Source organism: Lutra lutra, chromosome 3 (genome assembly GCF_902655055.1).
Source record: "Lutra lutra chromosome 3, mLutLut1.2, whole genome shotgun sequence".
Lineage (NCBI taxonomy): Eukaryota > Metazoa > Chordata > Mammalia > Carnivora > Mustelidae > Lutra > Lutra lutra.
Genome location: NC_062280.1, coordinates 137,736,489 through 137,764,458, shown reverse-complemented (window position 1 = coordinate 137,764,458; position 27,970 = coordinate 137,736,489). Strand labels below are relative to the sequence as shown.

General features: G+C 40.1%; 2 protein-coding genes across 3 annotated transcripts in view; one reads left to right on the top strand and one right to left on the bottom strand.

The window, feature by feature from the left end:
* On the top strand, positions 1-27,970 carry LOC125095625 (phosphatidylinositol 3,4,5-trisphosphate 3-phosphatase TPTE2-like). The gene is given in 10 exon segments (XM_047722059.1): positions 1-9; positions 4,792-4,852; positions 5,857-5,938; positions 6,042-6,130; positions 10,961-11,022; positions 12,351-12,431; positions 14,470-14,575; positions 23,807-23,886; positions 25,968-26,063; positions 27,653-27,970. Coding segments are annotated over 10 exon segments (762 nt in total). The 3' UTR covers positions 27,749-27,970.
* The window catches only part of SLC25A15 (solute carrier family 25 member 15), a 36,839-nt gene continuing 33,210 nt past the window's right edge, over positions 24,342-27,970 (bottom strand). For both annotated transcript variants that reach the window (XM_047723274.1, XM_047723275.1), the window contains exon 8: positions 24,342-26,147. The gene's annotated coding sequence lies outside the window, so the exon portion shown is untranslated. The remainder of the gene's footprint in view (positions 26,148-27,970) is intronic.

Genomic DNA, 27,970 nt, shown 5'->3' with positions numbered 1-27,970 from the left:
ATGGAGAAGGTGAAGTCAGGGTCTTCCTACATCACCACTGTGGAATGGAATCTCAGTTTTCCTTATCAGCTGCTCTATAATGACCTTACCTTGCTGCTCTGTAATGACCTTATGGCCATCCCACCATATACCTGGGGTATGTGGGGTAACTCCTATCTGCTCCATATGTTTTCATCCTTTATTAGGCTAGCCTGCGTGTGTTCTTATGTAACAGCAAAAAGGCAAGAGCTAGAGTGGAATCTTATAAGGGTTTTTGCAATTACCTGCTTTATGTCATTCCGTTGACCAAATAAATTCATATGATAGAGCCCAATAGGGAAGGATAAAGTATTTGAATCATTCATGAAATCACTTAAGGCAGGGAAGCTTTTCTATACATGCAAAAAATTAAAAACAATAACTAGTCCATATTCATAGTCTTGAGACTTGAGCAGTCAAAATCAATTTATAAATGTTCAAAAAGCTCTTAAGGAGAGTGTGAACCATATCTTATCTAGGTTATGTTATTTGTAAGTAAGATATCATTCTACTACTCCCTTGACCAATTTTGAAAAATTTTCCAAACTGCTATTTAATGTGGAAACTACTTTATTCATTCCATAATGGGAAGAGTTATGAAGTAATTTGACCAGGAGCCATTGGATGGGTTATGGCACTTCAGGATAGCCATCTTCAAATTGCCAGAATCCATCTCTAGGGATAGAGCATCCTTTGCCAATATTACTTTTCAGTAGGTTGGGGTGAGAACTGTGAGTTAATTACAGCTTGTCTAAATGGATTCATTTTTCTTTGTAGATTTAGTGATGATAAATATAAATTTAGCAACACTTAATATTGACTAGAGTATTAAAAAGCCACAAACTTCATTAAGTATGTAAGTCAAAGCAAAGATATTACTCTTGGCTTCTAGAGTGTTCTCTAGACCATTGAGGTTTTTTTTGTTGTTGTTGTTTTCAGTTCTTAACACTTATCTCCTTGGGGTGTTGACAAAGTTCTAGTAAACCATGATCTTTTTACCATTTTTAATAGACATAATAGAAGAAGAGGTGATAAGTCATCAGTTTTCATAAAACTCATGAATCATAAACCACCCCCCAAATCATATCTACTATCCATATGAATATTTACCTTCCTCTTTTGCCAGAGTGCAGGCTTATGTCTGAGCTATTAGTTCAGGTACCTGGGCTAACTGAGAATGAGGCAGTGGAGCTGTGCTGGTGCTTGCATATTCAATGATAACAACGTATCCTGGACAGAGCATGTCTTTGTTGTTTTTAAGATGAAAGCCATTTACAAACTTAAAAGTTTGACTAGAGGGTGTGAGATTCAGGTATTGGCATGATTAATTTCTGAGAGAATGCAAAGTGGTCATGTAGTTCCCCTTCACTCTTAAGAGGGAATAAATTTGCAAAATTAGACTTTGAACAATGGATAGTAATATGTAGATGGACAGTAACATGTAGAGCAAACAGTAAGATTTCATATGCAGTAAATTTGCTAATATAAATGTCAAGTGTTTCCTAGAAGTAGCAAGATTGGACATATGTGGGAATAAAGAAGCAAGCACTATGGTGGAAGTGTCAACAAGTGTGGCCAGTGCTGCCATGACATGCAGGCAGAGGTTGCACTTTCATCTCCAGATCATGGAATGTGCTAAGATAGATAGTCGCTTCCAGTGTAAACTCTTCTGGTAAGTTAATATTTTGTGAACACAGAGAAAGGTTGGCATTTTTAGGACAAAGTTGGAGGTTATTACAAAAAGGGTTTCAAAGAGTAGACAGCATTTTTCACTTTCCCAAGAGTTTCTGGAATTGTAAACTTAAGGCTATTGAGAAAAAGGAGATCTACATTACCTACATTGCTAAAAATCTTCTTAGTTATCTTTTAGTTTTTGACCTTGGTACAATTACATATTCTTTGTTCTGGTTGAGGACAAAAACTATCCATCTAGTCCCCCAAAATGTGGTTTCTTGGCAGAGTTGAACTTTCTTTTAGATGCTTTTTGTCTCTGTTGAGCTACTTAGTTTAAGAGGTATTTATAGTCCTCAGGTAAAATATTTAGATCAGAAAACATAGCGGCAAGTTATCTTTGTATTGAGTCAAGGATGGACTCGGAGAAAATTCAGACGTTGAGATCATCTTTTTTAAACATATAGAGAAATATGAGGTGATTCTTTTTAAATCCCTAAAACTTAGCCATCCAAGTATTTTTTTAAAAGATTTTTATTTATGTATTTGAGAGAGAGAGAGAGAGATCACAAGTAGGCAGAAAGGCAGACAGAGGGGGAGGGGGAAGCAGGCTCCCTGCTGAGCAGAGAGCCCGATGCGGGGCTTGATCCCAGGACCCTGAAATCATGACCTGAGCCAAAGGCAGAGGCTGAACCCACTGAGCCACCCAGGCGCCCCCCAGGTTTTTCTTTTTCTTTTTTTTTTTTCATTAAAAAAAGCAAATTTTGGGAAGCCTGGGTGGCTCAGTTGGTTAAGCCGCTGCCTTCTGCTCAGTTCATGATCCCAGCATCCTCGGATCGAGTCCCACATCGGGCTCCTTGTTCTGTGGGGAGCCTGCTTCTCCCTCTGCCTCTGCCTGCCACTCTGTCCGCCTGTGCTCGCTCTCTCTCTCTCTCTGACAAATAAATAAATAAAATCTTTTAAAAAAATAAAATAAAAATAAAAATAAATAAATTAAAAAAGCAAATTCTGAATATCCGAAAGTGTGGTATACTAAGGAAGACTGCACATAAACACTGTGAAATGTTTGCTTATTGAGAGAATGAAGGGCAAAATGGTATTCTAATGGTTATGTGATATTTCATTAGTGCTATAATCAAGCTTCAATGTTGGATAGTTAGATGTCATTAACATTAATAATGCAGCTGGTGGTGGGTATTATGGAGGGCACATATTGCATGGACTACTGGGTGTGGTGCATAAACAATGAATTCGGGAACACTGAAAAGAAATTAAAAAAAAATTAATAATGCAGCATCAGAGGCACAAAGGTTTAAAGGCATAAAGCCTTTTCTCATAGGTTCCTAGGAATAAAATTACCTGGTTATGGAGTATGAGTATTTTGGGAGTTCTCAATATATATTGCCAAATCCAAGGGATTATATTAGCAATAATCAAAAGTTTTATTTTCATGCCATCTTTGCGAGCATTGGATTTTCCCATTTGAAAAGGAAAGGGCTAATTTCATGGGTGAAAATGGGATTTTATTGTTGTTAGACTTCTCTGTTGGTGAGGTGAACATTTATCTATATAGTTTGTTATGCAGTTAAATTTTCTCTTTAATGAATTTATGTCCTAGGCCCATTTATCTATAAGTTGAGGGAGTATTATTTAAATTGTTTTGAGTTACTAGTTTATACTAGTATAACTAGTTTATACTTAATATTAGACATAGTTCCCATTCACTCCATTTTACTGAAAATGATTATTGTTTATTGCACTGTGGCATTTTTTTTATGGAAATCTCAAATTTTTAAAGTCAAACCAAAATCTGTTGATCTTCCATTGATTCAATATTTTGTCTTTCTTGATCTAAAGAATTGATTAACATGCACTTGAACTTCTTAGAGATATTTGTGGGTTTTTTAAAATCTCTGATTCTTTACTCCATCTGGATTTCATTTTAGTGTAAAGGATCTCATGAAATCTTGATGCATATGAGTCTATTCCCCTTTCCAGCATTATACAGACTCAGAGTATTTATCTTTTTTATTTACTATTTCCTACTGACAATTTAACCATTTGATCATTTTGATGTTTTTTCTTTTTCTCAATATGAAGCTAGTAAACATTGCTCAGGGTACTATACTCATCAATTTTTAAGCTTTTTTACAGTCATTTTGTTGTACAGAGACACATGGTCTGTGTGTGTTTCAAATGGATAAATTTGTTAGAAATACTGTATTTGTATGTGATAGTAACTGTACTTTAGATCACTATTTCTTATTTGAAAAGTTATGCATATATGCATATTTGTGTGTGTGTGTATATATGCACATACACGCCTATGTATTCATTTTAGAAAATATGCAAAGGTGATCCAAAAAAGTCTCCATATTGCCACCACTTAACTAAAATTTAATATAATGTGTTTATGTTTTTTTATCATGCATATATAGACACACAATCATACCACACATTTTTGCATTATTTATTCATTTAAATAGTGCATGGGTTGACTGTAATATCCAGATCATGATCTAAAAAACTATCTATTTGGGCACCTGGGTAGCTCAGTTGGTTGCGCCTGTGATTCTTGGTTCTGGCTCAGGTCATGATCTCAGGGTTGTGAGATGGAGGCCCACATCAGGCTCCATGCTAAGTGGGGAGTCTGCTAAAGATTCTCTCTCCCACCCCCTTCCTCTTACTAATGTTCTCTCTCTCTTTTTTCTAAAATAAAACAATCTTTTTAAAAAATTAAAAAAAATATAAATAACCTATCTATTCAAAAATAGATCTAGGTAAGAATCATATATTACTATGAAATCATAATTTTCACATATTTACATAAGGCTAGCTAACTGTCTCTGGTAGCTTTAAGCAATGTGTATTTATAGTAGAGGTTATTCAGGTAGTCACGCACAACATTGTGGACTATTTGAAAACTGTCAGTGGATAAGCTAGGACTTGGAATGTAGGTGCTCTATTCCCTAAATCTCCCCTCAAAGGTGCTAAGTGAAGGACAAGTGAATAAAAGGTAATGACCATTCTGGCTTACTCCTAAGGAATAGCTTATATTGGTGCCATATGGATTCATGTAAGACATGTGTCTATTTTTTCTAGGAAGTTGTGCAGTTCTTAGATACCAAACATCGAGAACACTATCAAGTCTACAATCTATGCAGTATGTACATGGCCAGATATTTTGCTACTATTGATATGAAACAGATCACTACATATAAGATGATTCAGTCTTCACATTTCATTTAATCATAAGTATTTGGTGGGTGATGGGAAGTGAGTTTAAAAATCTCCATCTTGCATTGGTTCTGTTTTGTAGGAGAAAAAATATCTCAATAGTATAAATGCCCTGTGGGGGAGACAGGAAGCTTAAGTTGAGGCAGAGCCATTTTGGGTAGAATCTGCTCTCATGGTGTTAGGTTTAGGAAAATACTTCTGTTTTCCCTGCTGGCTTGTGTTTTGACAAGGAAACACTAGGAGTGGGGTGTGGGAGAGCAAAACCCAAATGAAAAAAATCCAAATAGTCAATAAACAAGGGAAAATATGCTCAAAAACAAAACCTGTAGAAAAGAGATTATATCCCCACTTAGTATTCTGTCTTGTCTTTTCCTCTTCCTGTATATTAAACAGACATTTTCAGGAGGCAAGCATTCTGGTTGGCCACATTTACTTCTGCTCTGTGGTAACATGTGGTAATATGATGAGTAACCTACTAGAAAATTAAAAGTAAGGCCTGTTAAGTCCAAATAAGTTGGGTTACTCAAGATGGACAAACCACTGGTATGGTATCTCTGTTTTTCAGACCCTTAATATTCCTAAAAGCAACAAAAGCCAGTAAGAAAGCTCCTTTTAATGGTGGATAAGGGGGACACCTGGGTGGCTCATTGGTTAAGCATCTGCCTTTTGCTCAGGTCATGATCCTAGAGTCCTGTGATCAAGTCCCGAATCTGGCTCCCTGCTCAATGAGGAGCCTGTTTCTCCCTCTCCCTCTGCTACTCCCCCTGCTTGTGCGTGTGCTCTCTCTCTCTGACAAATAAATAAATAAAATCTTTTTAAAAAATGAAGGTGGATAAGGCATTTATAATAAAAAGTATAACTTCTTCATAACTTGATCATTTACTGTGTTTATTAGGCATAGCTATCTGACCTATGTATTATTTATTTTAGGTGAAAGAGCTTATAATCCTAAGTACTTCCATGACCAGGTCCAGCAAATCAATATTGATAATCACAATGTCCCCATACTAAGGTAAATTTCATGCCAAGATGGCTGTCAAAAGAAAGCTAAATATACTGGGCTTGATTTCTTGGAGGAATTTTAATTCAACTAAAAATTTTACATTTGAAATCAGTGAGATGGTGGCATTCGCCAAGGAAGTGGATGAGTGAATGTCTCAAGATGATGAAAACATCGTAGTGATTCACTGTAAGGGAGGTAAAGGTAAAAATATTTTTTAATTTTTATTTTTCTAAATAAATATCAATACATTAAAGTACAAGAAGAAGGTACATACTAAAATTATGGAAGGGGGGTCGCCTAGGTGGCACAATGGTTAAGCACTGACTCCTGGTTTCAGCTAAGGCCCTGATCTCAGGGTGGGGATATCAAGTCCTTCACCTGGCTCTGCACTCAGCACAGAGTCTGCTTAAGTTTCCCTCTTTCTCTGCCCTTCTGCTCCCCACCCTGCTCTCTCCCACTCTTTCTCTCAAATCTCTCAAATAAATGAATACATTTTAAAAAAAAATAGTTAACATTTTTTGATGTTCGCTTCAAGACTAAAGGAAGGGAAGGAAAGGAAGTGGGGGGGTGGTAAATACTAAAGGGAAGAAAATAGGAATAACAAAACTAAGAAAGATTGAGCATATTTTTTCTTGTTTATTGACTACTTGAGTTTCTTCATTTTTTTTTAAAGATTTTATTTATTTATTTGACAGAGAGAAATCACAAGTAGGCAGAGAGGCAGGCAGAGAGAGAGGAGGAAGCAGGCTCCCTGCTGAGCAGAAAGCCCGATGTGGGGCTTGAACCCAGGACCTGGGATCATGACCTGAGCCGAAGGCAGTGGCCCAACCCACTGAGCCACCCAGGCGCCCCAAGTTTCTTCATTTTTGATTTGCAAAAATATCTGTGAAAGTAAAAATGTTTAATTTTAAAAACTGTCAGAGCACATTTTTAAAAAAAAATTTTAATAGACATATAATGTGTTTTTATCCCTAGGGGTACAGGTCTGTGACTCACCAGGTTTACACATTTCACAGTACTCATCATAGCACATACCCTCCCCAATGTCCATATACCCACCACCCTATCCCATCCCCACTCCCCCCAGCAACCCTCAGTCTGTTTTTTGAGATTGAGTCTTTTATGGTTTGTCTCCCTCCTGATCCCATCTTCTTTCATTTTTTCTTTTCCTACCACCCCAAACTCCCCATGTTGCATCTCCACTTCCTCAGATCAGGGAGATCATATGATAGTTGTCTTTCTCTGACTCACTCACTTTGCTAAGCATAATACCCTCTAGCTCCATCCACGTCATCACAAATGGCAAGATTTCATTTCTTTTGATGGCTGCATAGTATTCCATTGTATATATACCACATCTTCTTTATCCATTCATCTGTTGGTGCACATCTAGGTTCTTTCCATAGTTTGGCTATTGTGGACATTGCTGCCATAAACATTCGGATGCACGTGCCCCTTCGGAGCACCACGTTTGTATCTTTAGGATATATACCCAGCAGTGCAATCGCTGGGTCATAGGGTAGCTCTATTTTCAGCTTTTTGAGGAACTTCCACAATGTTTTCCAGAGTGGCTGCACCAGCTTGCATTCCCACCAGCAGTGTAGGAGGGTTCCCCTTTCTCCACTTTCGCCAGCATCTGTCATTTCCTGACTTGTTAATTTTAGCCATTCTGACTGGTGTGAGGTGATATCTCATTGTGGTTTTGATTTGTATTTCCCTGATGCCGAGAGATGTGGAGCATTTTTTCATGTGTCTGTTGGCCATCTGGATGTTGTCTTTGCAGAAATGTCTTCTGCCCATTTCTTGATTGGAGTATTTGTTCTTTGGGTGTTGAGTTTGCTAAGCTCTTTATAGATTTTGGATACTAGCCCTTTATCTGATATGTCGTTTGCAAATATCTTCTCCCATTCTGTCAGTTGTCTTTTGGTTTTGTTAACTCTTTCCTTTGCTGTGCAAAAGCTTTTGATCTTGATGAAATCCCAATAGTTCATTTTTGCCTTTGCTTCCCTTGCCTTTGGCGATGCTCCTAGGAAGAAGTTGCTGAGGCTGACATCAAAGAGATTGCTGCCTGTGTTCTCCTCAAGGACTTGGATGGATTCCTTTCTCACATTGAGGTCCTTCATCCATTTTGAGTCTATTTTCATGTGTAGTGTAAGGAAGTGGTCCAATTTCATTTTTCTGCATGTGGCTGTCCAATTTTTCCCAGCACCATTTGTTGAAGAGGCTGTCTTTTTTCCATTGGACATTCTTTCCTGCTTTGTCAAAGATTAGTTGACCATAGAGTTGAGGGTCTATTTCTGGGCTCTCTATTATGTTCCATTGATCTATGTGTCTGTTTTTGTGCCAGTACCATGCTGTCTTGATGATGACAGATTTGTAATAGAGCTTGAAGTCTGGAATTGTGATGCCACCAACTTTGGCTTTCTTTTCAACATTCCTCTGGTCTTTTCTGGTTCCATATAAATTTTAGGATTATTTTTTCCATTTCTTTGAAAAGAATTGATGGGATTCTGATGGGGATTGCAATAAATGTGTAGATTACTTTAGGTAGCATAGATATTTTCACAATATTTGTTCTTCCAATCCATGAGCATGGAACATTTTTCTATTTCTTTGTGTCTTCCTCAAATTCTTTCATGAGTACTTCATAGTTTTCTGAGAACAGATTCTTTGCCTCTTTGGTTAGGTTTATTCCTAGGTATCTTATAGTTTTGGGTGCAATTGTAAATGAGATTGACCCCTTAATTTCTCTTTCTTCTGTCTTGCTGTTGGTGTATAGAAATGCAACTGATTTCTGTGCATTGATTTTATGTCCTGACATTTTACTGAATTCCTGTACAAGTTCTAGCAGATTTGGAGTAGAGTCTTTTGGGGTTTCCACATAAAGTATTATATCATCTGGAAAGAGTGACAGTTTGATTTCTTCTTTGCCAATTTGGATGCCTTTAATTTCTTTTTGTTGTCTGATTGCTGAGGCTAGGACTTCTAGTGCTATGTTGAATAGCAGTGGTGATAATGGACATCCCTTCCATGTTCCTGACCTTAGCGGAAAAGCTCTCAGTTTTTCTCCATTGATATTTGCTGTGGGTTTTTCATAGATGGCTCTGATGATATTGAGGTATGTACCCTCTATGCCTACACTGTAAAGAGTTTTGGTCAAGAAAGGATGATATACTTTGTCAAATGCTTTTTCAGCATCTATAAAAGTTGGGTATTCATCCTTTCTGATGAGGCATAATATTCCTTTATATATATGAACCATATCCTCTTTATCCATTCATCCATTGAAGGGCATCTTGGTTCTTTCCACAGTTTGGTGACTGTGACCATTGCTGCTATGAACATTGGGGTACAGATGGCCCTTCTTTTCACTCCATCTGTATCTTTGGGGTAAATACCCAGTAGTGCAATTGCAGGTCATAGGGTAGCTCTATTTTTAATATCTTAAGGAATCTCCACACTGTTTTCCAAATGCTTATGTTTTAAATTAAGATAAATGACTGAAGGTAAGTATATCTTTTTATGCTTCCCTGTCGTACTTGACTTGATTGGATGATAGGATATGTACTGTGTCTGTGACTATACATAGCCACAAGGACATGGAATCTGCAAAAGTGTTTTTCAGATGGGAAAATACCAGTTATAGAGACCCAGGGATGGCCTCCAGACAGAACTGAAATGTTAACAGTCTTTACCACTGAGAGGAGGGTTGGTAATAGTCAGGATTTCCTTTAGCAAGACGCCTTTATGTATCACAGCATGAGGTGGTAAAAAGTCTTTTTTGGAAGTACTTGGCTTAGAATGTTTTCCAAACTATGGGTTGTAAAATAAGTTTAGTTGTTCATTGAAAAAAAAAAAAAAGGATAGGAAGTATTATATATCTAAAGTTAAAAGGGTAAGCTTGAAATCACACAAAGTAAGTTCAGCATACACTGGCTAAGACAAAAGCTACAGATAAGTGTAGAAATAAAAGACACACTATTTTTTAAATCAAATTTTGTATGCAGGGCAAAAATATAATTTAGAGTAAAATATAAATTTTGAGGACGAAATAACATGAAATCAAGGGTTTGCTTTAAAATGCTATAGGGAGGGCGCCTGGGTGGCTCAGTGGGTTAAGCTGCTGCCTTCGGCTCAGGTCATGATCTCAGGGTCCTGGGATCGAGTCCCGCATCGGGCTCTCTGCTCAGCGGGGAGCCTGCTTCCCTCTCTCTCTCTCTCTGCCTGCCTCTCGGTCTACTTGTAATCTCTCTCTGTCAAATAAATAAATAAATAATCTTTAAAATGCTATAGGGAGTGCCTGGGTCACTCAGTTGGTTAAGTGTCTGACTCTTGATCTCAGCTCAGATCTGGATCTCAGGATCATGGGTTCAAGCCCTCCACTGGGCTCTGTGCTGGGTGTGAAGCATACTTACAAAAAGTTTAAAAAATGAAATGCTGTGGAAGAAGAGAGGAAGAAAAACATGGAAGGAAGGAAGAGGAGCAAAACAAGGACAACAATAATATATACTCTGAGAAACAAATATATGGGGTTTGTTATACTGTTCTGTTTACTTTCATGTATGTTTCATAACACAAAGACTCAAAAATAGAAGGAAAAAATGGGTGTTATAAATGCTATGTCATGTTTTGGGTTCTGATCATGTTTTATCTTTTATAGGTACTTTTATTTATTTTAGTTGGAAAAACAGGGTGTGTAATTAGTTCTTAACTGGTAAGTAGCTCTTTAGGTCTAGGGTCCTAGAGGTGACCTCACTGGCTCTGCCCGTTACTGCAGTCCCCAGCAGCAGGGATTCAAGAACAGTATACACCTGTGCACGTGCCTTTGTGCACATGGAACAGAATTCTAGATACAACCTCAGAGCAATGAAACAGCTTTGGCTATTCCTGAATTGAAATCTTTTGAATAAGCACTTTCAGAGGGAAAGAAAATCGATCCCAAATGAGCCCTTTGAATATTTCTGACAGCATCTTTATACCAAGTACTGCCATGAACAGGTTGTTCATGGAGTAACTTCTTTTCTTTTGCAGGAAGAACTGGAACAATGATTTGTGCCTACCTTATTGCCAGTGGAATGTTTACAACTGCAGAGGTAGGAAAGATGTTACCACAGATGATCTTGTGCTGATTTAATCTGACAGTTTTGAAACCTCAGTAGTAGGATGTTAAGATGGTTCTTTGAATCGTGGTACTTAATGAAGTTGTAATTAGAGATCCACTTATTAGAAAGCCTCATTTTGATATGTCCTTGTTTATTTTTTTTCCAAAATTTTCTTTACATTCTAGTTAGTTAATATACCATATTTCCTAGTTTAATTTGCACTGGTTAGTAACTGACCTAAGTGCCTCTTAGTCTGGGCCAGGGCTAGGGTGAGAAACTCCCCTCAGGCACAAAATTTAAGGGAATGCCAAAATTTTCAGTAATTAAGAGAAATAATCGAATGCACTATGTTTTAAAATCAAGATTAATGGAAAAAATCCATGATGTCTACAGTAATACCAACATTTTAAATAAAGGTAGGGTCTGTTAGGGACAGGATTAAAGGTGGGGGGTAAAGTCAAGCTGTCCAAGTGTAAAACAACTCCACAGTCATAATGCCTCCTACAGCTTAGTTGCTCCCAGCCCCATTCTTATGCCCCCAGTTAGGGGACGGTCTCCTTCCTCACAAGAATAATATCAAGATTGGTTTGGTAGGTTCTCCCAAAGGACCTCCAACATCCTTAGAAGCACTAGGTCGGTAAAAGGTACATTTTCTAACGCAGAACAAAATCTCTCCTTGATGTTATTAACCTCTCATAGTCAATATCTATGGGATCTATTGGAGGCTGGGCCCTCTGAAAATTCCTGCAGAGACAGGGTGGGCTATTTCCAGTTCTTAAAGTGGGGTTCTCAGTCTTATTTCTGCCATGATTGTGTTGAGAAGTTCCCACTGAATGGACATGCCAGCAGCTCTGCTCCCCACTTGGCCAGCAGTCTGAGAAGAGAAACTTTGGGTTGTCTCCAGTGCTCCACCCTCTGGTGCCACCATCTGCTTTATTCCTAATTTGAGACACACAGGTTAGGAAAATGGAGGCTCTTCCCCAGTGTTTTCCAAACTGGGTCCAATCTATCAGTGAATTGTAAAGTCAACTTGTTGGGTTGTGACTAGCGTTTTTAAAAATAAAATGGACTAGATTCGAATCGAAAATATCAAAAGGTAAGTATTGTTTTGTGAAACTTTGGTTTCATTTGTATGTGAGTGCGTGTTTGTGCAAAAACCTTGATATGATATTTTTTTTGTTGTTAACTTTAGTTTGAGTAACCTCTGCCTAAAGGCTGCAGACTTAAGGAAATAATGTGCCCTTAGAACCTTTAAGAATGCCTTCCACAGGAAAAGAAAGTGCATGTGAGCCATGACTGTGTTGCCCCCTTTTCCGTAGGAGAGCCTTTATTATTTTGGAGAACGGCGAACAGATAAAAGCACCAGTACTAAATTTCAGAAAGTTGAAACCCCTTCTCTGGTAAGTTGTCATCCTTAAAAGGGGGGACCTTTGGGGGAGTTCAGCACCCATTATTTGGTTTCACTGTGCACTCTTTTCCTCTCGTGATCGGGCCGCTCCACTCTGGTGCCGGTGACAGGCCTGGATCCCTCCCAGGGCCAGAGAGCCATGTCTATGAGTACCCCCTGCCACAGACACACACACCCTGCCCTGGGGAATCCTGCTCTCCATTTAACATTGGTCACGGCTTACGGAGTTCAAGAGTTGATTCCTTCCCAAAGTGGAAAGGTCTAATTTCTAAGATTCCAGACTCGAAGATTATGGAAAATCACTAGCCTTTGATTTCTCTCTGAGAGGAAATGAATCTTTCACAAACCCCTACTTGGGCCATTCACCTCTTGAAGAACATCTCGTGTGTGTGTGTGTGTGTGTGTGTGTGAGAGAGAGAGAGAATCAAAGAAAGAGACAAGAGGGGGCTGCCATATTTTGAAAGAAAAATGGGAAATTAACATCTTACCAAACCTATTCTATTCCAGACACTATTATACTTTGACATATATTGTCTCATTTAATACTAAGAAAATCCATGTGAAATATATGCAGTTACCCTATTTTATCCTTTAAAAAATATTTTATGGTGAATAATTTCAAACATAAAAAGCTGAGATAATCCTGTAATAAATCCCCTATAGTCCTTGCACTACTTCAACCATCATTTTGTCGTTTTGCATTCATTCCCTCCCCACTCTCCTCACATGCGCACACACACACACACACACACACACACACACACACACCCCTTCCCCACAGAACCCAGATGACTGTGGAGGAAATCGCAGTCATTGGGTCATTTTATCTCACAAGTATTTTAGAGTGACATTCACATAGACTCTCGAGGGTAAAAATACCATAACACCATTGATCATATCTAAAAATATTATATCCTAAGGGGCCCCTGGGTGGCTCAGTGGGTAAAGAATCTGACTCTTAATTTTAGCTCAAGGTCATAATCTCGGGTCATGAGATCAAGCCCTGCAATGGGTTCTACATTCAATGGGGAAGTCTGCTTGAGATTCTCTCTCTCCCTCTACTTCTGCCCCTCTGCCCCTCTAAAACAAATAAATCTTTAAAAAATAAAAATAAAATATCATACCTTGGGGCACCTGGGAGGCTCAGTGGGTTGAGGCCTTGCTTTTGGCTCTGGTCATGGTCCTGGGGTCTGGGATCGAGCCCTGCCATGGGGCTCTCTGCTCAGCAGGGAACCTGCTTCCCTTCCTTTCTCTCTCTCTGCCTGCCTCTCTGCCTCCTTGTGATCTCTGTCTGTCAAACGAATAAATAAAATCTTTAAAAAATATATACCTTAATGATACTTTAATAATATCCAATTTCTGGGCCATGTGGGTGGCTCAGTCAGTTACGTGTTTGCCTTCAGCTTGGGTCATGACCCTGGCACTCCCTGCTCACTGGGGAGACTGCTTCTCCCTCTCCTTCTGCTCCTCTCCATGCTCTTGGTCTCTAATGCACACACTCTCTCTCTCAAATAAGTAAATAAAATCTTTAAAAAACACACTCAAGCTGATCGCAGGGACAAGAGCATATGTATCTTCATTAGAGGTGTGTGGAGCTCAAGTCCTTTCGTGATGAGGAGGCTACTCTCTGCCAGAACACAAACCTTCCTTGAACTTAGTCACAGTTAAGCCTCCAGCCCCAGACTGAGCTTTTCCACAGTCGTATTAACTACGTCTTGGTGAAATGTTGTAGCGCTTTCCCTGGGTCTGGTTAGGTGTCCTTTCAGTCGAAAGTGGCCTATAGGAGCAACATGTGCCTCCCTTCTTGTTCCTTCTCCACAGCACATTCAGAATTTTTCTTCTAAGGGAGATATTCAGTCATGAGGCAGCAAACATAAGCATGCCTAGTCATATAATGGCATTCAATAAATGTTTCTTTAATTAATGATTCTCCTTAAATTCTATGTAAAAATAAAAACAAGAACAAAATCAGGAATGCTGAGGATAGACTTTTCACCTCCACTTAAATTGAGTCTTCTGTTGTTTTGCAGAATAGATACGTTGGATATTTTGCAGATGTGAAAAATATCTACAACATGACTCTCCCTCTAAGAAAAACACTCAGGATTAAAAAAATTGTTATTCATTCAATTCATGGTAAGTGATTTATGTGTCATTGATGAGTTGGCCAGGAAGGCAATGTTCTGACTCTTGAGGCGTGGAATGGTTGCTCCCATGTGTGTACAAACAATCCCAACTCATGGCTGTCCTTTTATGCATTGTCACATGTAACCCCTCCCGGTGGAAGAGCCCAGAAGCCCTTAGATGTCCTCTCTTCACCAGTTTGTGGGGGCTCCATCCCCATCTGTCTTCTCACTGCTGCCTTGGCTTCAGCCCAGGGTGGGCTTTTAAAAATAGGACTCTGATGGAGAAGAGAGGAAGTGCTCATGAGCCCTGGAGACCACCTCTCCCTCATGTCCACCTCTAGTTCAGGGTTCATCTGGCAGCCCTGTACCATTTGCTCACATGAGCCTTTCAGAAACCTTCTTTTCCCTCTTATCATCCTGGTCTCTCCCTCTCCCCTCCCTCCTGCACCCTTAGTCTCCTCATCCCCAGCAACTGGAGACATCTTGATATGTCTTAAATACACAAAGGTGTGGGGCACCTGGGTGGCTCAGTGGGTTAAAGCCTCCTCCTTTGGCTTGGATCATGATCCCGGGGTCCTGGGATCGAGCCCCACATTGGGCTCTCTACTTGGCAGGGAGCCTGCTTCCTCCTCTCTCTCTGCCTGTCTCTCTGCCTGCTTGTGATCTCCGTCTGTCAAATAAATGAATGAAATCTTAAAAAAAAAAAATACACAAAGGTGTCTTCAGTACCCAAACAACAGATGAAATTTGTTGCCACAAATTCTCTTTAGAAATAACTACCAAGTGCCTGCTTTGGGCAAGCCCCCTGCTAGTGTTTCTCTGCCCTCAGGAAGGAGAGGAATGAGTGCGCATGGTTATAAAGAACTGACCACAGGGTTGGGGCACACACAGACTGGACCCTGCCAGCTGAGGGTCAAGGTCAAGGATAGCTTCCTAAGGAGCACCACCCAGGTCTTCCTTACTGGAATCTACGTAAACACAGAAAGGGGGTTGGGAGAAACCTGGGGTAGGGGCGGTGGTGGTGGGGGGTGTCTTTCAGCCTCCTAGCTTCTGTTATTACCAGGAGTAAAAATCCTGATCAATTTTAAAAGAGCTGACTGTTCTCCTGCTTCAAGAATGTCAGGAGAGAGACGGATTTCCCATCATGTAGGGAGGCAGGAAAATTAGATCTTCCATCTCTGGGACTTAAGAAATGAAGGGGAAGGGGCGCCTGGGTGGCTCAGTGGGTTAAGCCGCTGCCTTCGGCTCAGGTCATGATCTCAGGGTACTGGGATCGAGTCCCACATCGGGCTCTCTGCTCAGCAAGAAGCCTGCTTCCCTCTCTCTCTCTCTCTCTCTGCCTTCCTCTCCGTCTACTTGTGATCTCTCTCTGTCAAATAAATAAATAAAATCTTTAAAAAAAAAAAAGAAATGAAGGGGAAGGGGAGGGGGAGAACCATCCTCAAGTCTTTAATTCTCCATCAACCACCCCACTTCCTGCACAGCTCACAGGGGATGTGGCAGAACAGGGCCACCTCAGTGGGGGTAGGCTGGGGCTTCACTCTCACTGCCCAAGGTGCAGCAGGGAGCGATGCTCTGACTCCCCAAAGTTAAACCATGGCCCGTGAGGAAGTGCCGGGTCCCTCATGAGTAGTATGGTGCCGGAGCACTGGTATCCATCCCAACAGGCTTGTATTTTTAGCCTTCTGGGGAGTCACAAAAAATTATATATATATATATATATATATGTATATATACATATATATATAAACATTTCATCCAATTATTCAGAAATAAAAGAATCCTTTAAAAAATATATACATATATATAAACTGCATAGTAAAAAAAATTACAGTTAAAGTATAAAATGCTTTTTTTCAAATTATTTCTAGATCCCTTCCTCCCCACCACACACACAGAGGTGGTGGTGAGGAGTTTTAATGGATTACCACAATCGGATTGCATCGGTTTCTGGCTTGTGAAAACCAATGTCAACCCAGGAGCATTGTTTCTGCGGGAAATTTTGTCTAAGTTTCCAAAGAAGCATTGTGCAGGCAGACCCTTGAAACACGGCCCATTCGGGCAGAAGGCTGCCTGTTTATAAAAATTAGCAACTGTTGGTGAAAAGGCTTTGCAGCCTGCAAAGTCCTTTAGAGAGTCCATTATGACCATTTCCTTGGCTGTGTGTGAATTAGGAGGGAGAGGGTTGTCGTGGGTCCTAATGGCTGACCTCACTCAGAATTCCAGGTGTTGCCACACCTTGGCAGGCAGAGCCAGGCTTGTCCAACAGGTGTCAGAAGGTAGGGACAGCAGTGTTTTGCTCTGTTCCCTTCCCACATTCAGTGGGGTCCTGCAAAAAGAGCCGACCACTTTATTCTAGACCAGGAAAAGCAACATGGTTAGCCACTGGAGCAGTTTCTCCCACTGAGAAATATAAACGCAACCATAAAACCAACTCAGTGGTTAGGAGAGCCAGAATTGCGTCTGAGTGTATACTCTGCTTCAGTTTCTTCTTTGTTAACAATGGGTCCAATGGTATCTATACAGACCCCCATGAGTATTAACCATTCCAGACAGACAAATAGGCATTTCGTCCAGTGGAATTTTAATATATTTTTCTAACATGAATAGTGAAAATGGGAATTGTTTCTCAAAATTCTAAGCTTAAAAATGTTTTTAATAAGTTCTAGAATTTCGTATGTTTCTCAGTCTGATGTTATACCCTTAAGACTGTGACTTCTCTGCTAATATATTAAATTTTATATAAACTGCAGAAACATTGTTTAGTTAAAACTGGAAGGTGCAGAGATGGAGAAAAGAGGAGCTAACCCAAATGGATAAGTACTGCAGGGGAAAACTGGGAGAGAGTTTCATGGGTTTGGTTTGCTAGTCTCAGACTAACAAATAGATTCTAAAAGTCCAGTTTGAGATGCATCATGGAGACTTCCAGACAAAGTTGTAATCTTAGCAGCTGTTCAGTACCATGTGGGTCCAGACTTCACAGCCAACTTAAGAAGGGCTACATGTTAAGTTACCAGTCTTTCTGCACCCATGTAAATAATCAGACCAAAGCTAATGACACCAGCATTTTTTTATATATATATTTTTTACTTGTTATCCTCTTATCGCATTGTTAGCTTGCCCAACAAACTGTACCCTCTAGGCTAAGAAGTTCTTTTAGCCCTTGGGGTTGGACACTCTTGGTGCCCCATCAAGATCCCATTGGATCCCTTCCACCAGCTCTGTGATCCCACCCCTCCCCAGCCTCCACCCCCTTTACTATAATCCTTGGAGAATTACTACTGGAGCCAACTCATTTATTTAGAGCCCCAAATCCCTGAGAGTGTCACCACCCTGTTGGGCAGCCCATATGCTATGACTAGCAGCTGTACAAAAACTCAACTCCTTTGCTTCCAAGTGTGACAAACTCTGCAGTATAATTTACACCAAAGAATTCCCCATGGATCAAGCTGAATCTGCTGAATCCCACCCATCCTTTGCTCTTATGAAGAAATTCCTCCTAGGAGCACTTCCTTCATAAATCACTAGTACCCGGAGTGTTGGTTTAGGGTCCACTTCCAGGAGAACTCAACCTGTGATCATCCATTTACTTATACTGAGGTGTAGTATTTATAACACTGTATTTCCTTGGTCTCTGTCAGGTGATATACTGTGTTGCAAATTGCATGAGGACAGAGACCATTATTCATTCGTCTTTGAATCCCCCAGATCATGACACACACAGTTGGAGCTCAGGAGATCTCTGTGAAATTGACTTGAACGAAAATGTCTCTGGCATGTCTCATCACACCTGTCCAGCCCCCTTCATCCACTTCTCTGATTTTATTCCCCACCTCTCTATCCATCCATAAATCAGCTCTAGCAACAGTGGCTTTCTTCCTCTTTAGTTGTTGTTGTCATTCTTTTATAGTAACGATTCTTGGACTTCCACACGTTGTCTCCCCCTTATTTTTATAAACATTTTCTCTATTAAAATATACTTGACACAAAATGTTACATTCATTTTAGGGGTGCCTGGGTGGCTCAGTTGGTTAGGCCTCTGTCTTCAGCTCAGGTCATGATCTCAGGGTCCTGGGATCGAGCCCCACATCCGGCTCTTAGCTTAGCAGGGAGCCTGCTTCCCCACCTCTCTCTGCCTGCCTCTCTGCCTACTTGTGATCTCTGTCAAATAAATAAATAAAATCTTTTTAAAAAATGTTACATTCATTTTAGATACATAAACTAGTGATTCGACAAGTCTATACATGATGTTATGATCACAAGTGTACCTACCATCCCTCACCATACAACACTATTAGAGTGTCACTATGTTTCCTATGCTGTACCTTTTATCCCCCAAGACTTACTCATTCCATGACTGAAGCCTAGATCTCCCATCTCCTTCACCTGTTTTGTGCCTCTCCCCACCTGCCTCCCCTCTGGCAACCATCAGTTTGTTCTCTGTATTTACAGGTCTGGTTCTACTTTTTGTTTGTTCATTCATTTTTGTTTATTTTTTAGATTCCACATATAAGCAAAACTACTTTTTGTATTTGTCCTTTTCTGGTCTGGCTTATTTCACTTAGCATAATATCCTGTAGGTCCATCCATGTTGTCACAAGTGGCAAAATCTCATTCTTTTTATGGGTGAATAATATTCCACTCTATGTATACATACACACCACCTCTTTATTCATCTATCAACGGACACTTAAGTACTTCCACGTCTTGGCTATTGTAAGTAATGCTGCAGTAGACATAGAGGTGCAAGCACTGTGGGCAATAATAGTTTCCTCACGAAATTAAAAGTAGAATTACCATATGACCCAGTAATTCCACTACCAGGTATTTACCCAATGAATATGGAAACACTAATTTCAAAAGCTATATATACCCCCTATGTTTATTGCAGCATTATTTACAATAGCCAGTATATGGAACCAATTCAAGTGTCCACCAATGGATAAATGCATAAAGAGAAGGTGCATATACACATATGTATAATGGAATATTACTCAGTCATAAAAAAATGAAATCTTGTCTTTTGAACAACATGAATGGACCTAGAGGGTATATTGTTAAATGCATAAGTCAATCAGAGAAAGACAAGTACCATATGATTTCATTCACATATGTAATTTAAGAAACAACAAAAAGACAAAAAACTAGTCTTAAATACAGAGAAAAAACTAGTTGCCAGAAGGTAAGTGGGCTAGGGGATTGGTGAAATAAAGATGAATGAATAGTACACTGACCTTGATTGTATAGAATTGTTGAATCCTTATACTGTACACCTGAAACTAATACTAATAAATACACCTGAAACTAAAACTAATAAATAGCAGTTATGTTAATTTTACTTAAGTAAATAAATAAAGTACCCAGAGTTGAGCCCTGCTGGTCCTCAAAACCTATTAAGCCCCACTAGTTTTCAAAGCCAAATGTTATGGGGACTTGTCTTCTCAGCGCAGGTCTCCTGTGCCTGCTCTGTGGTCTGAGCCTCTTGCTTCTCCATGCTTGGGGTTCCCTCCTCTTCATGGATAGTCTTACAGGGGGTTGGTTCTCAACTGTGTCTTCGCCTCACCTACCTTTTCAATGTGGCCTCTTCTCTACTGTGGAAAGTCTGTTCTGCCAGTCTTTGGGTCCTTTTCAGAGTTTGTTGCACTTGATGTGGCTGTTATCTTGGTGTGTGTGTGTAGAGGACAAGGTTAGCACAGGATCCTCCTACTCTGCCATCTTCCCAGCAACAACAAAAAAAAAACAACCATCATATAATTTTTATCCTCCTCTTGCTAATGCGGTGTACCATGTTGACTGATTTGAAAATATTGAACCATGCTTCCATTCCCAAAATAAATCCCACTGATCATGGCAAATGATCTTTTTATTGTTGAATGTACTTTGCTAATATTTTGTTGAGGATTTTTATATCTATCTAAGTTCATAGGGAATATTGGCTGTAGCTTTATTTATTTGTTTGTAGTTTAATTGTAACTTTAGTCTGGTCTTGGTATGGGTAATGCTGACCTTATAGAATATATTTGTAAGTTTTCCTTCACCTTCTATTTTTTTGGGATAGTTTCAGGAGAATAGGTATTAACTCTTCTTTAAATGTGTAGCAGAATTCACCTGTGATTCTATCTGGTCCTGAGCTTTAGTTTGTTGGGAGTTATTTGATGACTGATTCCGTTTCATTACTAGTACTTGGTCTGTTCAGATTTCCTATTTCTTCATGACTCAGTGTTAGAGACACCAGCCTTATTTTGGAGTAAGAATAATCTTCCTTTGAGATCAAAACAGAAGGGGGATGGGGAGACTGACAGAAAAAAGTGTGAAAGAATTTGCAGTGAGCAGTATTTTGACTTGTACACCCTTCTGGGATTATCTCTACCTCTCATGGTCTTTAAGCTCTTTATAACTCTAAGTTGTAGAAAACTAATAATACTGTAAATAATTTTTGTACATAAAAATACAAGTAAATTGTATCTAGTGGAAAGCATTTGATTATTACATTTTTTTTAAGATTTTATGTATTTATTTATTTGGGAGAGAGAAAATGAGAGAGAGAGAGAGAGCATGAGAGGGGGGAAGGTCAGAGAGAGAAGCAGACTCCCCGCTGAGCAGGGAGCCCGAAGCAGTACTCAATCCCTGGACTCAGGGATCATGACCTGAACCAAAGGCAGTCACTTAACCAACTGAGCCACCCAGGTGACTGATTAAGCCATTTTGTATCTGTTTATAAACTCATGTCATCAATCTTTATTTCCCTATACATACGCAGTATTTTTTTTTAATTGAAGTATAACATACGTTAGTTTATATTATCTCCAGGTGTACAATATAATGATTCAGTAATTTTATACATTACTCAGTGTTCATCAAGATAAGTATATTATCATCAAGATAAGTATACTCTCATGGGTCATCTGGGTGACTCAGTCTGTTAACTGTCTGCCTTTGGCTCAGGTCGTGATCCCAGAGTTCTGGGATAGAGCCCTGCATCAGGTTCCCTGCTCAGCGGGGAGCCTACTTCTCACTCTGCCTCTCCCTTGCTCATGCTTTTTTTCTCTCTCTCAAATCAATAAATAAAATCTTTAAAAAAACATTTATGGACATTGAGGAGGGTATGTGCTATGGAGAGTGCTGTGAATTGTGTAAGACTGATAATTCACATACCTGTGCCCCTGAAAGAAATCATACATTATATGTTAATTTTTTAAAAAGATTTTATTTATTTATTTGACAGAGATCACAAGCAGGCAGAGAGGCAAGCAGAGAGAGAGGAGGAAGCAGGCTCCCTGCTGAGCAGAGAGCCGGATGCGGGGCTCGATCCCAGGACCCTGAGATCATGACCTGAGCCGAAGGCAGCGGCTTAACCCACTGAGCCACCCAGACGCCCCCATTATATGTTAATTTTAAAAATGATAAGCGTACTCTTTATTCCCCTTTATTTACCCATCCCCCTACCCACCTCCCTTATGGCAGCCATCAGTTTGTTCTCTGTATTGAAGAGTCTGATTTTTTGTCTCCTTTTTTCCTTTCATTTATATTTTTAAATTCCACATGAGTGAAATATATTTCTGTTTCACTTAGCATCCCTATAGGTCCATTCACACAGTTGCAAAGGGCAAGATTTCATTTTTTAAAAAATTACAGCTGAGCAACGTTCCATTGTGTGTCTGTATACCTGTATAAATACATCTTCACTACATTTTCCTTACCTATTCGTCTATCAGTACACACTTGAATTGCCTCCATATACTGGCTATTGTAAATAATGCTGCAATAAACATAAGGGTGTATATAGCTCTAGTCCCTAACCGGACTATACAGTAATTCTCTAATTTTGTGAGGAAACTCCATACTGTTTTCCACAATGGCTTGTAGTTTACTTTGAATCAGCTGTAACATTTTACTGGTTTTTTACTAATTGATGAGTCAAATAAGATTTTTGACATGCATTTAAAAATTGCAAGGCACAGGACAGTGCTGTGGTATGCAACAATTTCTATAACACAGAAGGGAATAATATGTATTCATATTTGTGCATATGTACATATATAAAAATACTCTGGGAGAGAATTCGTATTTGATTATATGTGCATAAAAATGTTTTCGTTTGAGCTGGACAAATAAACAGTGGGAGTAGGTGAACCAGACTCTTCACCTCATGTCTTTTTTACCTTTTATATTATAGAAATATGCTTTATTTTAAAGGTTTAAATGTGTGGGAATTAAGCTTGTAAATCAGTGCCCTTTCCTGTCATGTGTAAGTATTTGAATTTAGTTCTACATTTTTACTAATTTCTGGTGAACATCAGTTCTGCAAAGGAGTTCTGCAACTGGAATGGGATGGGATGGGATGAAGTAAGGCTCAGACATGATGATGCTTAATGCAAATTAATAATGTGTTCATACGATGCAAATAGAATCTGAACATTAAGAATGATTAACAGGGGCACCTGGGTGGCTCAGTGGGTTAAAGCCTCTGCCTTTGGCTCAGGTCATGGTCCCAGGGTCCTGGGATCGAGCCCCTCATCGGGCTCTCTGCTCAGCGGGAAGCCTGCTTCCTCCTCTCTCTCTCTCTCTCTCTGCCTGCCTCTCCACCTACTTGAGATCTCTGTCAAATAAATAAATAAAATCTAAAAAAAAAAGAATGATTAACATATGACTCTCTTAGAATATTTTTTAGTTCTGTACCTTTACTTCTATGCATTTTTGTGACATTCCTGGTTAAAAGCAGTTAGAATTGAAGGCTTGAGAAACCAGCCTTTAAGAACTACTAAAAAAGGGGTCATCTGAATCGAATTGAGAGCAAGAAACCATTTGTCTATAGATGTATCGTCAATGCCACCGGAATGTTTGGATGCAGCTGTCTAATATCTAACTCCAGATGAGGGTCAGAGGAAATTAGACTGTTTGAGACCCATTGTCGGATGTCTGAAGCAAGCAACACATTAGCAGCAAAGGTGGCAAGTTACCTGATTTTTTTCCAGAAAGGTGAAGAGATGAAATTCTGTCTCAGAAGCTAAACCATATGTCTTTTTTTCCCCCTCCAGCCTTATAAATTGTGCTTTAGGAGACAAAGTTGGGCTTAAAGCTTTGTCTTTTATAGACGGAATCCAAGCAAGACCCAAATGATTCACTGCTGACACACTGTTAGCTGTCATGATTTTCTCTTTAATCCATAATGTTAATCGGTGAGACATTTTGCTCTTTGTTCTAACGAGCCTAACTTTATTTCCTTCAGGTGTTGGGAAAGGCAATGGGAGTGATCTAGAAATACAAATAACTATGCAGAGCCAGATCATCTTTTCCTGTTCTGCTTCCAAAAACTGTCGGGTAAGAGATAGCATGCAAACTGGAAATTCTGGTGTTTGTTTCAAATCTCAATGCCAAACCAGCATGTTAAGTGTTAGCAGCGTCCCAAGTGACTCTACCTCCGATGTCCTATGGGACTGCACTGTGAGAAGTAACGCGAGAGTGGCTGGAAGGGGACCTATATACCTCTTTCCCCTAGGCGATGGGACCTGGTAGTCTGTTTTCTTAAATGTTGAAGTGCCTTGGACTACCCTAAAGCAACAAGAAGCTTTCCCGGGTCTTAAGAGATATAAACCCTCCAAATTCTCTCTCCAGGTTTGTGTCTCTTCTCCTATCGCTCCACCACATCCACTCCTTCCCCTTGTGCCACAGAAGGCGCGCACCGGACCTGATCCTTGACTTCTGTTCTTATCTCTGCACACACTCTACTCTTGGTTCTGCTCATCCATTCCCCTGCTGTAAACTATTTTTTTGTCTCTTCCATCCGCTCTGCACAGGCTTATGAGTACCCCCCATGTGGTAGGTGCAGGACACCTACCTAGACAGCTTCTGCCCCAACGACAGAACGGTGTGTGTCAATCCAGATTTGTCAGATGAGCTTTTCCTCCGCTTCTGCAAGTGACACCAGAATTCTCTCACTGAGGCCTCACGATGTAGAATCCTTGAGTCTCTCCTGGCCGTGCCCCCACATCCAGCCACCACTTCCTATTGATTTTACCTTTGGAATCTCTCCTCACTCTCTCCGTTCCTTTCTGTTCCCATCGTCACGGCCCAGTCCAGCACCTCATTTGCTCATGCCTGGATTCCTACCGTGGTCTCCCTACCTCTCCCTTCTCTTCATGCTATACAGTGTCGAGAGACCGGCAACATGCAAGTATTTCTCTGCTCCTACTTGAAAAGCAGTAAGTAGAGCAGAAAAAGAATGCACTCTGTGCCTGTAGGCAAAGGCAGTCAGTATCTTTGGCTCAGTATGTCTGCAAAATAAAGATCACATCTCCAGGGTTGTGAGGATTAGGTGAGATAATATATGTGAAGTTGCTTTGTGAGCTATAATCGCTAACTGTTGTGATAACCGTCAGGCCACTTTGTCACAGAGGAACTGTCCCGCCCCCACGCTTCCACAATTTTTATTTCCTGGCTCTTGAACCTTTAAGACATTTCCCTATCCTACCTGAGACCTGAGCTTATTTCCATCAGTACCTTTACCTGCAGACTCCATTCCAAGTAGACGGGGTGCCTTCTGGCGTTTGGGACACAACACTCTCATTTCTGTTTCATGTGTTCGATGCCTTTCCTCTCCCTCCCCCACACCACCCAGTCTGCGCAGCATTCTCTTTCAGTGCTCCTCGTGTCTACAAATCCTTCCACACACAACTCCTTTTCTGCTCCTCTGTGAAACTTTATCCTATGCTTCTCATTAAGCTCCCCAAAACATACAACCACACAGTCTTCATTATCCAGCTTGACATGTAATTCTTGCCATCCTACCATCGTTTCTTATGTCTGTAGCTCCCTGAAGCATCCCGAGTCTGCACCTTCTTTGGTATTTCGCACAGACTCTCCTTAGTGTGGGTACCACTATTATGCAAGGGCCAATCAGTAACAAAGAAATACTCAGTGTAGCCCCAAAGTCCTTCATTCCAGAAACGTGGCCAATCTTTGGTCACTCCACCCAGTAGTTGGCTATGGACAAGGCCTATGACACCATCACAAACGCCTTTTTAATAAAACATGACCAGTTACATACTGTTTTTTGAATGTGAATGCCAGCTTTAAATCGGAGCTTCTTAGTGTGTCCCGGCATCTGTAGATCAAATAACACACGTTCAACAGTGACATTTAAATTCTGATGGAAAACGGAGTATTTCACTTTTCAGCAGTGCAGTACCACACCCTCCAAACAGGTTGGCCTTTTAAAAATGTAAACAGTATTGCAACTTAATAGAAATAATGATTCACATTTATTTCTATGTGTGACAACTGCACTCTGAGACCAAGTGTACTTGATAAATGCAGGAAGCCGCGATAAGCAAACTGAACTTCACCGTTTATCCACCCATTAGCTAGAATTACGGTTCTGAGTTCCATGTGATCATTCACAGATCCTTCATGATGCTGAAACAGACAGCGTGGCAATCCATCTGTCCAACTGCCCACCTCTGTATGACGACGTGAAAGTGCAGTTTTTCTCTTCTTCCGTGAGTCATCAGAACCAACTTATGCCAGTATTCTCGTCTGGCCTTTCGAAGGACTCTGATTTAGGCTTTCCTTTACTACAATTCCTGGCAAGGAAAAGGATAGGAGAGGTCAACCCCTCGTCAAGGAGGGGGAGAAAAACAAGGCCAGTCTATAACAAAATTTTTTAAAAGAACATGAGAGTTTTGCTCATTTTTAAAAAAGATTTTATTTATTTGACAGAGAGATCACAAGTAGACGGGTGGGGGAGGGGGGGGAAGCAGGCATCCCGCTGGGCAGGGAGCCCAATGTGGGGCTCAATCCCAGGACCCTGGGATCATGACCTGAGCCAAAGGCAGAGGCTTTAACCCACTGAGCCACCCAGGCACCCCTTGCTCATTTTTTCTAAATTCTATACAACTTGCATATATTCTCAAGTAAGGAAAAAACAAAGGTATGTTTACTGCAGAGTGGGGATCACACTTTTGTATCTTTAAAACACACTGCTCCCCATAGTTTATAAAGTACTTTAAAATGAGGGAGATAGGACTTTCCTTTGAACTGATAATTTGTGTTAAATAGTATTTTTTAAAATTTTATTTATTTGACACACAGAAATCACAACTAGGCAGAGAGGCAGGCAGAGAGAGAGGGGGAAGCAGGCTCCCTGCTGAGCAGAGAGCCGGATGTGGGGCTCAATCCCAAGACCATGACCTGAGCCGAAGGCAGAGGCTTTAACCCACTGAGCCACCCAGGTGCCCCTTATATAGTATTTTTAATCTAATATTTACCTTATGAAAAATGAGAATGTTTGCCCTTGTCATTACTCTGAACATGAGTGTGTAACTTCTGCTGAGAAGTCACAAAGTGTACAAGTGTTACTCTTTACATAACAAATTTCTAAGCCTCAGTAGTTTTGTTTTCCTATTAAAATCATCAAGCAGAACTGCCAACAACTAACAATGATGATCAAGTTAAAGTTTCTGCCCTCCTTCACCCCTGCTTGCTCCCTGTTATGGGAGAATCTGTTCAATTCTGAAATGGTATGTGTGTGGAAGCAAGTGACCTCGATTGTTCCCATAACAGACAACTACCCTTTGATCCCTGAAGCCAGTCTAAACACTCGCTCAGTCAGTGGTCCTAAGCAGGAGCTCCACTACAAGAAGTACTGGCCTGGGCAGTACTTTTAATTTTGTGATTTTCAAGGGCCAGGAGATGAAAACTCTCTCATGTGTGGGTATTATCATTAATACTGACAGTCAATTATCAATGTAGCTGCTCCTTGTAGAAATGGATGAGGTCTTTGGACATAAACTGGCATCGGTCTCTGGTCAGCATAATGTAAACTAGGTTGGAGGACTATTGTCTAATTTATATAGAAAAAACTACATTTCCTTAAATTTTGATAGGAATGGCAAGAAAAAGCCATTTCTTAAAGTCTCCTTTGTGTTGTGAGCGGAAGGTTATAGAGGTTAAGTGCTGTGTGTCTAATGGCTCTAATTGTTTGACATATATAGAAAGGAAGGAAAGGAAGGAATTTTAATCCTTTTGGAATTAGTTTTTAGTATCATTTTTACTATGAAAATTAACTTTTTTTTTTTTTTAATTTTAGGATCTTCCCAAATATTACGACAACTGCCCATTTTTCTTTTGGTTCCATACATCTTTTTTACAAAATAACAGGTATGGCTCTGATATAATCCAGTAGAAATGGCTTAATCTCCAAGATCTGTGTAAGGCAGAAGGGCACTCTTACCCTCAATTTATAGAAACCAAGAAATCCTCAAGTCCCCTGTTCTTCATTATGTAAAATATAGGGCTATTCTTGAGAACCACTGTGGCAATATCCTCAAAGTCCATGCCATAGGACTGTGTCATAGGAGCTGAGATGTATTCTAATCAGATCTAGGGTGTGATGATAAATCCCTCC